Source organism: Bison bison, unplaced genomic scaffold (assembly GCF_000754665.1).
Source record: "Bison bison bison isolate TAMUID 2011002044 unplaced genomic scaffold, Bison_UMD1.0 scf7180017864105, whole genome shotgun sequence".
NCBI lineage: Eukaryota > Metazoa > Chordata > Mammalia > Artiodactyla > Bovidae > Bison > Bison bison.
In genome coordinates this window covers 10948803-10966846 of record NW_011494677.1, presented here as the reverse complement: position 1 = coordinate 10966846, position 18044 = coordinate 10948803, and the positions used below count along the sequence as shown (strand labels likewise).

At 38.3% G+C, this 18044-nt stretch overlaps 1 protein-coding gene across 7 annotated transcripts in view; it reads left to right on the top strand.

The window, feature by feature from the left end:
- Positions 1 to 2255: 2255 nt before the first annotated feature.
- Positions 2256 to 18044, top strand: part of DLC1 (DLC1 Rho GTPase activating protein) — a 445122-nt gene continuing 429333 nt past the window's right edge. For 3 of the 7 annotated variants that reach the window (XR_825167.1, XR_825168.1, XM_010838832.1), the window contains exons 1-2: positions 3021 to 3367; positions 17028 to 18032. Coding sequence is in view for 5 of the 7 variants with exons in the window: in XM_010838832.1 (XP_010837134.1) it covers positions 17153 to 18032 (880 nt within the window). In the remaining 2 variants the exon portion in view is untranslated. Of the gene's footprint in view, positions 2649 to 2997; positions 3368 to 17027; positions 18033 to 18044 lie in introns of those variants that run through there. The other 4 variants (XM_010838831.1, XM_010838837.1, XM_010838838.1 and 1 more) reach the window with 4 other exon arrangements.

Here is an 18044-nt window from a genome sequence, read left to right as displayed (position 1 = left end):
AGATAACAATGACTGTCACACCAGCCATGAAGTCTAATGACTTGACGTGGACTATCATCTCTAATTTTGAAAAACCCTTAGATCCAGAGACTAAAACCAAGGTTTATGCAGGATAAGTAATTTGAATAGGGTCATCACGATTGTTAGTTTTGGAGCCAGAGTTCTTTCCTGATACTTTGCTTTCAACTTTTTAACTGCCCCTCTACCATATTTTATTAGCTGAATAATATGCAAACATTTAAAGGAGTTTTGTATTGAGATTTACAAGTGGATAGAAGAGGACAAATATCTTGGACCCCTTCTATGTGCCTGACACTATGTTAAATATTTAGGAAACGATCTCATTAGTTATCTTTATCCTCATATCTGGTAAAGCATTTATGAGAATATAAGTTCTGGGATTTGTTTGGAGTCGGGCAACTGAAGGATGAAAAATAAATAAGAGTGATTAAAGATTTGGGAAGAAATCCTTCTAAATAATAGAGTAAATCGTGAAGTCTTATTTGTTTAGGGAAGAGAACATTAAGGAGAAAATTACTAATAAGAGTATCTGGATATCTAAAAAACCATTTATAAATCTATGTGAACAGGGTTTTGTTGTTTCCTCAGGCCAATATAAACAGAAACAAGGCTAAATTATACAAGAGGGGGATTATAGTACTCAGGAGGAGAATCTAGTCAAGAAGAATTAGCGGAGTGAGAATGTTTATTGAGTGCCCTCTGTTACCAGAGGCAGAGCTACAAGCAGATAGGTATAGAGATATACAAGTTATTTTAGGAAAGAACTTACATCAATTCTCATTCCATTCTGCTCCAGTGTTTTCTGAAGGGAAAGAGATAAATTTATAAATATATCTGTATATAAATTTAATCCTATTTTCCAATCTGGGAGTTATGTGGAATTGTCCCTATTTATAACGAGGAATCTGAAACTCAGAGAGTTTAAGAAGTCTTCCTAGTTTCACACAGCAATTAAGAGAGCGTCAAGAGAGACAGTTGAACTCAGGGTGTTACAGTTAGAAAATGTGGGTTCCAAAGTAGACTTGGCTACTGTCCATCATTTGATTGTGAGAAAATTACTCTCATAAATTTCTAATACTTCATCTGTAAGATAAAAATAAGAATACACACAATGATAGTTGGGAAGATTAAATAGTTTCAGTGGAAGTATTTTGAATATGAACATAAATGACCCTTTAAAGAATTTATGAAGTTGTGGACTTCCTTCTTGTGGCTGAAGGTTAACTTCAAGGAATCTAAATGCTCATTTTTTTAATCAGTAATATTTTGAGATAAACTCCTAAAAATTGCTTCTCCCTCCAGGTTATTTGAATGCTCTTCATCTGAAAATTATGTATAAAATGTTATCCCTGCCACTTACCGTTTTAACCAAATTTAACATACAAACCAAATGTTAAGCATTGGGTTTGATATTTCTGATAGTCCATGCTTTGCACTAACTTTGAGAGATTTTAGCTACCGAATAAGAAAAGAAATAATGGCTATAACATAATACTCTGACTTGTCATCTACTCAGTAGTATCAGCAAGTACTCAAAACATGATCATTATGCTATCTAGGTGTCTGTCAGTCTTGATAAAAATTAGAGAATAAATGTGAATAATGAAAACTGCTTACAATTTCAGAGATGTATCACATACATCTAGGGCTAATAGGTTTAAAATTTTTATATCCCTTTTTAAGTTCCTCTTTTCTCATATATAAATTGGGATTGTTCCTCTCATTATTGGAAATCTCTGGGTAGTTGCAAGCCCCATGTAGACCCAATGATCAGGTTAATCTGATCACTAACCACTGAAAGAAATACCTATGTCATAAACCGCAAGAGAATCCATTGATTGTAAATAAAGTAGAAGGGAGGCATTACTGAACAGTTTCAACCAAGCAAGATAATTAAACTCAGAGATGCTGTTTCCTGTTTCTCTGGTATAAACAACCAGCCTGCTGCACCCGCCTCTACACAACCTGGATGTCTCAAGGCCACAGCACCCTTCTTTCCTTCCAAGTTCCCCAAAGAGAATCCTGGGTCATAAAGGAAGAACTGGTGCAACTTCTTTCCTGAAACGACTTGCGCTTCCTCTGCCTTGATATCTGTGTCATCTTTTTATAAGAGGAGCGAACATCTATTATTAATTGACGCACTAATTAAAGCCATACTTGCTGTTTCCATTAGCTTATTCCCTACATTCTCCAGAGTTGGCTGTCTGGTTTTAATCAAAACCAAATGGTAGTCCAAGTTCCCAGCCTAGAGCAGCTAGGAGGAAGTCATCCAGTGGAGGCACAAGAAAGCAGAAAAGATAAACAGACGATAGTTCACAACATTTGTGTCGGAGGAAGGATACAGATACTGTGAGCTGCTTGAGAGATGTGAGTCCCAGACTCTGTTCTGCGGGATGGAAGCAGTTGCAAGTGGTTAATGTCAGCAAGACTGTAATAGGATCAAGATGGAGTCTGTCTTCTGCTTTTCCAGCACTAGATGTGTGTGACTGGAGGATTCTGGCCAGAAGCAAGGCTGCCTGGGCCCTGACACAAACTACTTTATTTCCGGGAAGGATTCTTGGGATCAGAGATTTTGAAGAAAACGTTCTGTTTGCTGGATTCCTAGGATCTCACTTAACAGATCTCAGGTACGGTGTGTAATCTGGCTGCAGCAATTTAAATGAAGGAACGGTCAAAAGGTTTTCAAATTTAGAAGAATTACGGTATTAAAAAACTCTAACTGCATCTTGCTCCCTTAAAAGATCTTTTGAAAGGAGTCCTGCAAAGGTATTTTGATTACATTGTGTGTATACACTGAATACAGTGGAAAAGTTGTAGAGGAAGGAAAGAACTATGTTTTCTATCTTTTTTTTTTCCATAAGCAGTGTGGGATAGAAAAAGGCTTTACGGCTTTATGACTCTCCAGCTAATCACCTCAAGGGTTTTGACAAACTCACTTCAGTTCTGTGTAAAATCAGAACTCCTAAATCGCCGGCCTCAGGGCTCCCCCCTCCCCTCCTCCCGGCTCAGTCTTTCTCACACGCACACCACTCAGAGGCAGGAAATGCTTCGCAGGCAATCTGGGCCTGGTTGTGGAGGCCCCTTTTGCAAAACATCAGTCTGAATTTACTAGACAGAAGTCACTAGGAACGCCTTGACAGACTCCGGCTTCGGCTAAGGCTCCCTCCAGCTGCGGAGGCTGTTTTTGTTAGAATCACACACTGCGCAGAACCGCTTAGAATAGAGCCATGATCTCAACCACGAAATGTGAACTTATATTTTGGAGAAAGTAACGGAGACGGACTCCTCTCCTAGGCTGAGTGTTGAAGCATGTCATGCCTCGGCGTTTCAGCTCCTCCTCGTCGAGGTAAGACGCTGTGGACTATCTATCTCTCCGCTTTGAGGCAATCTACAGAGAGGCAGAAAGATTGAGAGACATGTTAGCATCTTGCACGGAGTGGGTGATTTCTTGGGTGTTAGAGCTGAGCCACGAAATCAGAAGTGGAAAAGGTTTAATAAGAAGAAAACTGTGGGTCAAACTGTTTTAGCAGAATGTCAATTCGGAAATAGGCTCCAGGGAGACTTCACTCTTTTTCTCCGCAAAGTAAGATCTTATTTTCAAGTCCTTTTCATCCTTATTTATGACTAAAGCCAGAAGACCAGTTTCCCTATTTTATGACTTTTGTGAAACAAATACATTATTGTCACACATTAAGTGTGAAGTGTAAATGATTTTTTTTTCTTTCCCCGTCTTTTGCCAAGAGAAGAGTAGTTCCTACTAGAATGACTTTATTTCTTAATAATGCATCTTTCAAAGAAAAGTTTGTGTCTCATTTAAAATATGAAGATTGGAGTCTTCAGTATGTCCCCACCCAGTTTCAACTACAGGTCAAACTGCTAATGTACAGCTTGCTAATAAATGGTTTATTTATTTATTTTTCAAAAAAGTAAACACATGAAAGTTTACAACTTATTTCTATCCTAAATAGAATTTACTCTGATTTTTAAAAATTTAAATATCAGAATTAGATTTAAGATATATATTAACTTTCCTGAATTTTAACTATTCACTGCTCAAATTCTGTGTGAATATTTTTGAATAATTAAAGTAAATCTCAATGACAATGACATTCCTTATTACCATTTTAAGGTTGCTGGAGATCACTAAAATCATATGAAAAGCTAATCTGTGTCCGTAATTCATGTAATCATAAAATTACATTTCCACAGGACTGTAGTGTTTTTAACTTATGTTTACACGTGCAGTGTATAAGGAAAGAAATATAGTAATGTCTGAAATAGCAGAGTTTTAATAGATAACATAGTGTTATATTTATACTTCTGAATACTTAGAATGAAAACCATTATTTTATAGAAATAATATGGAAAGATATGTGAAAGAAACAAATAGCCATGCATATTTCCAAATTTATTAGATGAACACAAAATATCCTAAATGAAATATGAAAGCTATTTGACAGTTGGATCATATGAAGTCAAAGTTTTTGTCATAAACTTTGACATGGTATAAGGTGACCATTTGCTGTATTAGCTAATCATGCTTAAATTTTATGCTAGAATAACTTGTGTTGACAAATTCTAACTATTCACTAACAATTTAAGTCATGTTAAGACTTAAAAGTGATAAAAAGAATCTGTTTAATATGTTAAAATATTGACTTTTCTAAATTATAATTTAATAAAATTCCTCAATAGAATTTTAAGGAAGGAAAAAAATATGAGAGGTCACCTCTTCTAACACTGTTTTAAAGGTGCCAATAAAGAAGCTGAAGTATGACATTCAAAAATGACCTGTCCAAGGTCAAACCGCTAGTTGAAAAGATGACATTGGAACCACCATACCTTGTGTCATAATTCAGATAACTTTATATCACATCATCTTGCTCCCAAATAATAATTATGCATAATAGGGTATGAACATATCCATATCTGGTAGAAGGCTACCTTTAAACAGAAAATTGAAATGCTTCTTAAAAAAAAAAAAGGCTTACAGCTATCACTAGTATTACAGCATGGGGGGAAAAGAAAATTCCTGGTTTTAAAAAAGAATCAAGTTTACTAAGTAATGAAATTTCCTCAAATGCAAAAGTTTTCTTCTACCTTCAACAAACACTTTAAAGGAGTAACTTGTTTGTGACCGTTTTGTTACATTTCATGTTTATGCCCAGGAAATCAATCCATATGCTAATAATTATATTAATTTTAAACTGATGTTTCTTAAAAACATAGAGTTAAAAAGGAGGTTGTCTGATTCATATTTTTGTATCTAAATGGTATCATTATAACCCAATCCAACCAGTGACATTCAGGAAAGATTTTACTGCCCCCCATTGGAATCAGTTTAAGAATCTTACACACCCAGACATGTTTTTATTTAAATAACCTAAATCTCCATTGCTATAGCCTGTTTCCAGTTCTATGCATTTTTACCTGAGTGGAAATGTGAAAAGGCTAAATGGACATGTGAAAATATGTGTACATTTTGAGGCCAAATAAACCCACTTCTTTTCATCATGCCTTCAACAGCTTATTTTTAGTCCTTTAATTGGTTCATATATCTACTCTGAGCCTTCTACAAAGTCCTTTAGTTGTAGAATGCAGAATTTGTTATGGTATATAAATAAATGGCTGACCAGTGCAGTGTTAAATGGAGGAGTTGGCTGTTTCATCTGTACCATTCCTCATATATGACAGTATATGTTGCTGATCATGCTGAAACACTGCACTTTTCATGGCAAGGGCCTTTCTAATAAAACTAATATGTTTCATTTTTAGTACATCCCATGTTGTTAGAGAAAATGTGAGTCGTGACCCTTTTCCCCCCATTTTTATGAACCAGATTGGATTTCCTGATGTTATTACCACTTAAAAGATAAGCTATTCAACACTTCCAATGTCTCTACCCTCTACATGATTGGAATGAGGAATAAACACGTAAAGCAATAGCCCATATAACTGATTGCATGATTAACTAAAGGGCTTAGTAAAAGAGAGTAGTACATCATTTTATTTATTTTTTCTTGATTACGTTATAATAAAAAAGAGAATTTTTCTGGCCCTATCCAAGTCTGCCCATACCATATGTGTGTGCCAAGTCCCTTCAGTCATGTGCGACTCTTTGCAGCCTTATGGACTGTAGCCCTCCAGGCTCCTCTGTCCATGGGATTCTCCAGACAAGAATCCTGAAGCTGGGGGCTGTGCCCTCCTCTGGTGGATCTTCCTGACCCAGGGATTGAGCACGCATCTCTCATGTCTCCTGCACTGGGAGGTGGGTTCTTTATGGCTAGCGCCACCTGGGAAGCCCCTACCCATACCTACCCCTGTTTTTGTTTAGTCAGCAAGTCGGGTCCGAGTCTTGGGGACCATGGGGTAGACTTACTGAGTCTACCTGAAGCCTTTCAGGTTTCTCTGTCCATGGGATTCTCCAGGCAAGAATGCTGGAGTGTGTTGCCATTCTCTTCTCCAGGGGATCTTCCTGACTCAGGGATTGAACCTGCATCTCCTGCATTGGCAGCTGTGAGCCACCAGGAAGGCCCACAAATGCTTTAGGCATGTTTTAATCTTACTTATAGAGAAAGAGTCTTATAGGATTGTCTTTTCGGTTTTGTTTTGTTTTTACTGTGCTGATTCTTGGTTGTGCATGTACTATCTTTAGTTGCAGCATTCGAGCTCTTGGTTGAGGCTTGTAGGATCTAGTTCTGTGACCGGGTATTGAACCCAGGCCCCCATGCATTGGGAGTGCAGAGTCTTAGCCACTGGACCATCCTTTCATTCATTTTCTTTTTAGAGAATGAATGAATTGGCATCAGTATCATCTTACAATGAGAATTCTCTCTGTAGATATTATTACAGTACAGCAAAGTTCCAAATGAGTGATGATTTAGGTTTAGATCAGTTATTATTTGAATAAATGTTAAGAATTTTACATCAGAATTTAAAGAGAAAGAGGGAAAATTCCTCCAGATTTTAAGAAAATAGTATAAATATTGAGCCTTCTTCTTCCAAGTGAATGATAAGGCCCTTGTTTGTACAATTTAAGTCAAACAGGTTTATAGAGAAGCCCAAATTCAGATTGTCTTTGGTGTGGATACAGAAATACAGCATGTATTTCTGCCATTCTCATTTGGCACTAAACTGCTGGTCTGCTCATAGAGTTTTGAGAAATAGATGGACTTAGTTTTTGAGGAAGTTATTCAGAATAAAGATGAAGGTGGACCTTGAGACCTAGTTTAAAAGAGATTATTTATTTTGATTCAGTGTATTATAAAGTATAATAAGTGAACTTGAAAATATTGAATAGGAATTTTTGTGTTAAAAAAAAAAAGGCAGTGTAAACAGCATGTATGTGAACTTGTTCATGAAAGAAATAGAGGATTGAAAAAGGCAGTTGTAACTGCTTGTATGTATGAAAGTGAAGTGAAAGTCATTCAGTCATGCCCGACTCTTTGCAACCCCATGGACTATATAGTCCGTGGAATTCTCCAGGCCAGAATACCGGAGTGGGTAGCCTTTTTCTTCTCCAGGGGATCTTCCCAACCCAGGGATGGAACCCAGGTCTCCCACATCGCAGGTGGATTCTTTACCAGCTGAGCCACAAGGGAAGACCTCTATGTATGAAAATGTTGTCTTAGACTGAAATAACAGAATGGCTTTAGCAATACAGTTCAGATAATCCAGAGGGAATCAGTCCATTAGTAGAAATGAGATAGAAAGAAAGTAGGAAGAGCAGAAAGCAAGATCAGAAATTCAGTAAGTGTTGCTTTTTATTCCCAGCAATTAGCAAAATATCTAGTGTGTCAGGTACTGTCAATACCTGTTTTTTAGTAAATGTTTGTGGAGTAAATAGGAGGGAAAGAAGAAAGGAAAGGAAAACCAATGTTGAAGAGTGGGTGTTGTGAGACTTTTTTTTTTAAGTTTTCCAGACATCCTGTAATGACTGAATAATAATTTTTAAAGAGGAAAGAAAATAAGAGGTTGGCAAGAGTCATCAGAGCCTGAGGCCAGAGGTTAACAACACTCTCATAAGATGACATTACAAGTTCATTAAGAACCAGAGGGAAGCGTGAGCATCCAAAAATAGTTCAAAGTTAAAAGTTACATGAGGCCAGTGAGAGCAGAGCACTGGTGAATTTTCCACAATTTAAATGGGGTGGTGTACTGGAAAGCTCATGGGAAGAGATGGAAAATGGGCTCAGTCTTGCATCTTTGCCATTTGAATCTGCTCTGTGGTTTCAAGCACGCCCCATATCTACTCTGAGCTTCTGCTTTTTATTGGTAAAATCTGGAAGATACTGTAAATATTTATATCACCGGGTCATTTTGAGCATCAGATGAGACTTTGAATGTGCCAGTTGGGTCACATACAGTATAACAAACAAATTTCTGTTTTTTTTTTTTTTAAAAAGCAGAGGTCAAATGAATCGAGAAAGAAAGAATCATGGCATTTCACTCTGTGGTCAAATCACTCATCTGTATTGAAATAACATGGGCATACAAAGGATAGTTCCAGCTCCTCCTCAGTTAAGGATTCTGCAGCTAAGATCTGTCAAAATAAAGGAATTACTACTGTCACCATCTTCATCATCGTCATCGTCTTCTAGTATCTAGTTTTATTGCACTATGCCATGGATTAAGTGCTTTACATGTATTATCAGCTCATCATTATTATTGTAGCCCAATATTACTATTTCTGTCAATGATTTTCATTATTCCTATTCTTGAAGTGATAAAACTGGGGAAGACAGAACCTAAGTAATGAATGCAAATCACCAGAAAAAGAAAAAGATTGTTTAACAGACATCTTGCCCTCACAAAAAAATAGAGATAATAAACACCAGCCACCAATAGGTGTTGGACATTGATGTATTCCTTAGTCCTGCCAAAACGTCTCTGTATAAAATAGGATAATAACAGTACCCACTACATAGAGTACTTATTGCTCATGAATATTGTTACTAAGGAGACAGTGAAAGGACAACACCAAATGCAGGGCCTGATCCACTGCTGCTGCTAAGTCGCTTCAGTCGTGTCCGACTCTGTGTGACCCCATAGATGGCAGCCCACTAGGCTCCTCTGTCCCTGGCATTTTCCAGGCAAGAATACTGGAGTGGGTTGCCATTTCCTTCTCCAGTGCATGAAAGTGAAAAGTGAAAGTGAAGTCTCTCAGTCGTGCCCGACTCTTAGTGACCCCATGGACTGCAGCCTACCAGGCTCCTCTGTCCATGGGATTTTCCAGACAAGAGTATAGGAGTGGGGTGCCATTGCCTTCTCCAAGGGCCTGATCCACAGTAAACACTTAATACATGGAAGCTTTTTTACTATCACTATTACCATGATCATCAAAAGTTTCTAATGCACTAACTATTTCTTGGGTATTGGGGACAGTTGGTAGTAAAAACAATCTAAAATATACATAAGGAGATTAAAAAAATAAGCTGAAAATGATAGATATTAAATATAGAAGGATACCCCTGGTGGCTCAGCATCTGCAATGCAGGATACATGGGTTCAATCCCTCAGCTGGAAAGATCATCTGGAGATGATCTATATTCTTGCCTGGAAAATCCCATAGACAAAGGAGCCTGGCAGGCTACAGTCCATGGGGTCGCAAAGAGCTGGACACGACTAAACCACCACTACCGCAGAGGGCAAAAGTTGATATCAGAGGCATCAATCCCTGATGGGAGACCAACCTAACAGAAGTAACTGAGTTCTCAAATGATTTCATGTTCCTGATTTCAGTGAAAGTTGTACTTATCAAATGGCTGAAATCTCAGGATCATGTTGTCACCGAGCTGTTTGAGCACCTGTGTTGCTGTAGCCCTATCTCTTATTTATATTTAGTGATTACTATGTCTACCGTTGGAGTGTTCTTAGAAATGATAGCAAAGCTAAAAATAGAAAGTGACCACTTAAAGCAAAGCCACATCTCACTATGCTGATGATAAAGCATTATAATTCATGTCTGTTGTGGAATAGAAGTATCTTTTTACAAAAAGGCAGAAATCACATTTCAGTCATATTGCTTTGCCATAAAAAAAGACAATGAAACATTTGATATAAAATTTAATTTTAAGCTGCTTCCTGTTGCATCAAAAATTTCAAGTGCAACAAGTTCAGAGCGAAAGCAATACTTTTCTTTGGTTTTAAGGGAGTTTGCAGAAAAGATATGAAGTCAAAATGCGAAATAATTAATCATTCGTTAATGAATTTATTTGCAGAAATACCTAAGCTACAGTGTAGTTCTAGATGCTCAAAGGGATCTGCATGAAATGGAACACTTATTGAGAAGACTATGTACATAAAAAAAGAAAATAAAACATGGAATCCCAAAGGAAATATAGATATCTAGAAATAACTGCATCCATGATACAATATTATCCCCCAAGACTGCGTTAATTCTGGGATCTCTTGGAAACCAATTATCTCCAGAAAACTTTTAGTGATATCCGGCAAATATCATGACATTTTAAAAGATTTAGTCACATTACACGTGGTTATTTAAGAAAATGTTCTGGGAATATGCAAACCTGGCTGACTTGAGCTATAAAGTGGTGATAAGTCAGACACTGCCAGTATCTGAGCTCCTCCCTGCAAGGGAATTGGAAACTACCAGGGATAGAGGAGCCTGGCGGGCTACAGTCCATGGGGTCACAGAGAATCGGACTGAGTGACTACAGACACACACACACACGCGCGCACACACACACACACACACACGGCTACATTATATAGGAGGAAGCTGGAGGTAAAAATAGGACAACTCAGAAATAATAATTCGCAATTTTTTAACAGCTTTCTTTTTTCCGATGAGCTGACTTCTAGTGGATTGACTGTGTTAATTTTCAAATATACTTGCTTCCTGGAACATATTTGACTCTGAGAGCTAAGAAGGAGAAAAGATTACCAAGCTCAGTAAAACTAATATATACATGAAAATAGGTAAACATTTTAAAAAGTATTTTAATTGGGTACCTATTTCTTCATTCTTTTTCTTAAGATCAAAAATGATGGAAGCTTAGATGTGTCTGCCGGAAAAAGTGATGTACTACTTACTCCATTGACTTAGTTTATTCTAGGTGGTTTACCCTATAATTTAAAAGGCTGTTGATAATTTCCAGACAGCCTAAAGACATAGAAGCTTTTTCAGATATAATATTTTAAGCTCTATTAAGTAATTTATCAATAAAGGATTTTAATAGGAGTTTGTTTTTTCCACAGACAGCTGATGAGGGATAATGAATAACTACCAACTTTTGACACAGTATGTAAAAGTAGATGAATAATGACTTTGTGAAGGAATAGACCCAGATTGCCACTAAAAAAAGGAAATCTGCATACGATCATATAGTGAGAAATTTTTGCATCATGTTATGCAAAAACATTAGGCTTAAGGAGAGGAGGAGGTTTCTCTCTCCTTAAGCCTAATTCTAACCCTGTGTAATTTGGATTAGAGAGCATGAATATTTTAAAGAATAAGTGCTAATCGTGTTTTATTAAAAGTTGGCTACCCTGACTAGACTCATAGAAATGCTTTTTTAAAATATGTGATTTTCTTTTTTTTTGGCTATTTGTTCATCATGCATTTACATACAGGGATTGAGATTAACCATGTCTGTCCCAGGCTATCTCGCTGATCCTAAGCCTCCTGAATACGTGACACCAGTATTGCATGTTAAAGCACTCCTCTCATGTTATCATTGAGTTGGGGGCAGTGGAAGGTGCCCAGATGTGCTACAGTTTAGTTTGCTAGATGATTTGTTCTTTGACAGCTCCATCAAGAAAATGAATTCCATTTCGACCTCCACCCATGCTCACTGTCAGGAAGATTTACTTTGCCATTCTGAGCACACATTTGAAGACCTGTGTCTGTTTGACTGTTGTTGATCCTGTTCTGATTGTCTAATTCAACTCAATAAGTGTTTGGGTGGCATGATATGCAAAGTTGACTCCCCGAGGGCAGGCCAAGATCCATTAAGATGTCAAATCATTATAGGATGCTCAGATTCCCCATCTCTCCATATCACCAACTTGACCCTTATATTAGTAACAGCATGGGCCATTGTATTAATAGAAATGTTCTTTTCTTGGTTCAGGAGCATTCTCTATTCTTGCAAGAGTTCATGTTAGGGAATTTAATCCGTGTGTGTGTGCATAGTTGCTCAGTCATGTCCAACACTTTGCCACCCCAATGGACTGTAGTCTGCCAGGCTTCTCTGACCATGGGGTTTCCCAGGCAAGAATACTGGAGTGGGTTGCCATTTCCTACCCTGGGGAATCTTCCCGACCAAGGGATCGAACCCGTGTCTCCTATGTGTTCTGCATTATAGGTGGATTCTTTACCTACTGAGCCATCAGGGAAGGAGCTTAACTTACTTTTAATTAAAAGGAGATTATTCCCCTTATAATATTCATTCCTTCTCCCAGTGACTGAATACATACTATGTGGTAACTATTTCCCACACACACATGCACACACACATATGCACATATGCGTTACAACAGTAGTAGAAGAAAAACATGACCTAGAAATTTAATACAGGATGGGTAATTAAGAAGAAAGACGTAAAGGAAAACCAGAAGTAATTCTAGCCAAGCTGTCTAGAAGAAAGTAGGAAAATACAGAGAAACCAGCAGTACTGTTATGCCTTTATTTTCTCTTCTGTTAATATGCAGCATCTGTGTGAAGGTGTCTAAAAACAACCCAGGAGTCAATCATGTGCGTGTGCGTGTGTGTGTATTTATTTATATATGTGCACGTATATCTATATATGTCATCTGTGCTCTGAAAGGACAAAACAACTTAATATATATTTAGGTTTATATTCCCAGTGTTTAGCAGACTGTCTGCAGCCCAGGCGTGCATGCTCAGTCACTCAGTCGTGTCTGACTCTTTGCGACCCCATGGACTATAGCCCACCAGGCTCCTTTGTCCATGGTATTTCCCAGGCAAAAATACTGGAGTGGGTTGCCATTTCCTACTCCAGGAGATCATCTCAGTCCAGGGATCAAACCCGTGTCTCTTGCATCTCCTGCATTCGCAGGTGGGTTCTTTTATCACTGAGCTACCTGGGAAGCCTTCTGTAGCCTGTTCAGTCCTAAATAAATACTTGTTGAATAAATGACTATGATCAGGCAGTGTTGCTGTCAGTTCTAAGGTACTGCCCACTTGATTTCAGCCACAAGTACTTCATTTGCCCCGAGTTCTCCCAGGCTATCGTGTCAGCAGTAGTGATTCCCATCGGGTTCTTCTTCCCTGAGGACCACTGCCAGGTCAAAATACAAAATGTGTGTTCATTTCAGAAGCAGTTGCAAAAGAGAGCATGATAGCTTGATGTCAGAAATAAGTCAGGGATTCTCAAACTAGAATATCTTCCATTGTTTTTAGTACTATATTCAACTTTGATTCATTTTAAAATACAGACTGTATGCCACAAAATGCTTATGTTAAAGGGTGGTAAGTGTTACAAAATGAGCCCACATAATACATTTTAAATCACTCTGTGTCCAAACATCCTATGCCCTAACGTCACAAAAAGCAAATGTGGACATTTCACAAATATTTTCCAGAATCATTACATAATTAGAGGTACATAGGGTTTCTTGTTATATTAATACAGTGGTGTTTGAACACATACATTTAAAAAAGTGAAAAATCCCCATGGAAATTCACTTCATAAAATCAACACCCTAGAATGACTTACACTTTTCCAGATCCCTCATCCAAACCCTGAGCAGCTGAGCTCATTCTGAATGAAACTGCATAATAACAATTATTTTAAAAAATGGTAATAGAAGTTTGCAAAGTAAGTCATCAGTAGTTAGAAATGTAATTTTGAATAAGACAGCCTGGTGAGAAGGCTCAAAGGGAAACTTAGGTTTTTTACAAAGACTTCTGAATCTTACAGGACAGATTCGAGTCAATTCAGATGACTTAGAAAATGAGTCCCGGGTGCTCATATGTGATGGACAATAATGTTCTCAGTCACTCAGTTGTGTCCGACTCTGTGACCCCATGGACTCTAGCCCGCCAGGCTCCTCTGTCCATGGAATTAGAATTTTTCAGGCAAGAATATTGGAGTGGGTTGCCATTTTCCTATTCCAGTGGATCTTCCCGACCCAGCAATAGAACCCGCATCCCTTGTATCTCCTGCATTGGCAGTCAGATTCTTTACCCCTAGCACCCTCCGGGCAGCCCAGACAATAATAATCATATTTTAATTAATACTGTTTTCGGCCTTTAGATCCTGCAGACAGATTTTTAACTATAAATCTTACAAATCAGAATTTAATTAAGAACTGTGAATAAGAAAGCTCGTTGAGATAATTAAAAAAAAAATCTATCAGACCACAGGATTTGGAGTGAATGTCCACGCTATAGTGGTGATGGTCATAATGAAAATTAGAAAATTTTATGTCTTTGAGATGAAGACACTATAAATTCACAGGAATGATATTGGAAGTGTCCAAAGGACCTAGATAAGAAATTAGGACAGAAGGAGTTAATGGTGTATGAACCTGTCTAATTTACAGTCTCTCTTTACATCTAGATTGTCTCAGAACTGTTTAACTGTCTTCCTTTGATGTTATAAAAATACTTGCCAGAGTTGAGTGCAATAAGTTAACTAATATTATGGTAAGGACTTAAAGGCAAAACTTTTATGTAATCTGTTCCCCAGGGGGTTAATAAAACTCTTTCACCTTCTTCATCAAAGAAATAAAACCAGAAGTCAGCCTCAACTTAAATGTAAATGTGGCTTAGAAATGACACAGTAATACCACTTGGCATTTCTTAAGTTAGCCTGCTCTTTCTACGCTGGATAAAAATAAAGAAAAGAAAGCATCTAAAACAGAACCGCCCTATTACAACCCAAATTTGCCCATGAAAGCAGAAATTTTCTGGCCTGCATCTATGCGTTTTTTCCACTTTCCGTAGCCTCCCACACGATAATGACTTATGCATGGAATTCAGGGACTTTATATTTTTCTTTTGAATGCAAAATGAATGCCAACATGGAAAATGTGAATGCTGGCCATTTTCAAAAAGATACACACTGACCTCTAAGGAAACCAAATAACATCCAGAATGCTATTTGGTCAGTCTGGGGTACCAGAATTCTAGTACATTCCTGGTCTTTACAGGATGAGAATATTTACCTTTCTGGCATGTGCTTAGTCAGAATAGCTTGAAATTTTTGGTGGGCAGTCAGACTCCTTTTCAATAGACTGAAGTGACCCAAAACCAGCACCTCGGTTAATCTTGTTTATGACTGAAATCAATAAGCCAGTCCATGTTATGTGCTGACCGTTCTTGTGTGGCGTAGAAACTAGAAGTGTCTGCTCTTGAATGAGATTTTTTATTTTACAATTCAGTCATTAGGTTTCATTATGGGACACAATTTGGATTAGTCATTTTTATAAGGTTGCGTTTACATTGGTGTAATTTGTTGCCTTTAACTAAGGCTTTGAATAATTCAAGGCAGAGAGGATGGATGGATATCTGGAATGTGTTTATATCCTGACCTTATCTTATGCTTGGTTTTCATGTTTACTTAAAATTTTTATGGCCAAATTCTAACAGAAATATACAAACTAAACTCCTTGGAAGCCAAACAGAATGAGACTGAAATTCCTAAAGAACTGTTTCAATTGTCTACTGTGCTCACATCTTCTTTTTGATTCACCTGAATCCTTACCTGAAGAGTTTAGATTTTATACCTATTAAAGGTGTCTGGGAGGAAAGGAGGCTGTAGAATCTTATTCCATGGAGACAATGAAGTTTGTTGCCTCTCTGGATCTTAGAACTGGTGCCTACTTTGAATCCAGGCTTACCCTGAGATATGTAGCCTTAAGCAAGTCATTTAACTTCTCTAAGCTTTAACAATACTAGCTTGCAAAGTGGTCATAGTAGCAAAGGGATGTATGTAAATATATTTAACCCGAAAGTGGGCTAAGGTGTGTCCTATTCTTTGCGACCCCATGGACTAGAGCCTACCAGGCTCCTCGGTCCATGGAATTTTCCAGGCAAGAATACTGGAGTGGGTTGCCATTTCCTTCTCCAGGGGATCTTCCCGACCCAGGGATCGAACCCAGATCTCCCTCACTGCAGGCACTTTACCATCTGAGCCACCTGGGAAGTCCATTTAACCAAAGGCATTGCAAATGGTGTGTGGTATGCCTTCTTATGCATGAATTATGTGTTAATATGAGCTAAACTGATTACCCCGGGAATTTCTTAGTCACTGCCTGGGGTAAATGTGTCCTGGTGATTTGGGGTCTGTATTAGCTCTTTCACATGCTAATATATTACACTGTTGTCTCTGTAGCTCAGCATGAGTAGTTCCCTGGAGACCTTTGGTGCAATTCAAACCAAACAGCCAATAGATTTCTGTAGCAATTTGTTTCCACAAAAGTCAACCAGGGAAGCGTGTAAGCTAGAGCAACTTGTTTCTTCCGGTGAATTATTAAGTATACCAGTCCAGTTATTTTCCTAGTGGGATTTTTAATTATACACACACACACACACACACGCTTGTGCTCCTGCTGTCGCTCAGCCGTGTCTAATTCTCTGTGACCCCATGCACTGTAGCCCGCCAGGCTCCCCTGTCCTTGGGATTCTCCAGGCAAGAATACTGGAGTGTGTTGCCATCTCTTCCTCCAGGGATCTTCCCAACCCAGGGATCAAACCCACATCTCTTCTGTCTCCTGCATTGACAGGCAGGTTCTTTACCACTAGCACTACTGGGTTATTCATTAATAGGTCAGTCAATCCAGCTACATTTAAAAGTATTGTCAATGATTTTTGACCAGAGATACTAAATGTAAAATTTTCTTCTATTAGCCTGCTTCTTGAAGAAATAACCCTATTAAGGTTGTTAATTGGAAGTTTTATTGAAACCTCTTATTTAATCTTTCATAGCATTGCTTAAGCACTCTCTTTTCCACGATAGATTTTGACTTTAGAATTATATCCTGAACTCTATGTATATATTTTATTTTTTTAATAGGTGGTGAAATGACAAAACTTCCTCTCTTCTTCAATCAGTGAATTTGAAGTAATCTTTCATCAAGTTTCATCTCCTTTAGTCTCATACGGAATGTATCTCTCTGTCTGTTGTTAAACTACGATGACATGTCTGTAGCTATCAGAAAGAGAAGCTGGGAAGAACATGTGACCCAATGGATGGGACAGCCTTTTAGTTCTGATGATTGTAACACAGCATGTCATCATGGACTAGTAGCTGACAGCTTGCAGGCAAGTATGGAAAAAGATGCAACTCTAAATGTGGACCGCAAAGAGAGGTGTGTTTCACTCCCAGACTGCTGTCATGGCTCAGACCTGAGAGAGATTCCTAAGGGGCCAATGGGTCACATTTCAAAGGAGGTGGATGAAGATGACAGCCATGAAGGTGAAGATCAGTTCCTTTCTCTGGAGGCCAGCACAGAAACACTTGTGCATGTTTCTGATGAGGACACCGATTCTGATCTGTACCTCACAGATGATAAACAGATTCTAACTACTCAAGGGCCTGAAACATCAGACCAACATAGCGTCAAAGGAGCAGGCTCCTTAGTAAAGACGCTGCCCATTGTGGAAAGTAACCAAGATTCTTATGACTCCTGGGGAATGGCTGGTGGAGTTGATTTAGGGCTGGTTGAGGAAAAGGGGGACAAGAAAGTTGTTGACATGGTGAGTAAAAGCCTGGAGCTTTGTAAGGAGATAAGCTTAAGTGAAATAAAAGATCGGTCCAAAATGAATGCTTGCAGTTCTTTGAATGTGAAAGATATTGTGCCAGAAAAGCAGTTGGTTAATTCTGCTGTAATTGCTCAACATCGAAGGAAACCCGACTTCCCTAAAGATGAACATGAAAGCAACACCTGCAGTGCAGTACAAGATAAGTTATTGGCTATTCCTCGTATGGACAGAGGACTGCCATTATTAAAAACAGATCCTGGAAGCTGCCTTCTGCAGCCTCCTTCCTGCCCTAGTGGAATGTCAGCTGAAAATGGCCTGGAGACGAGTG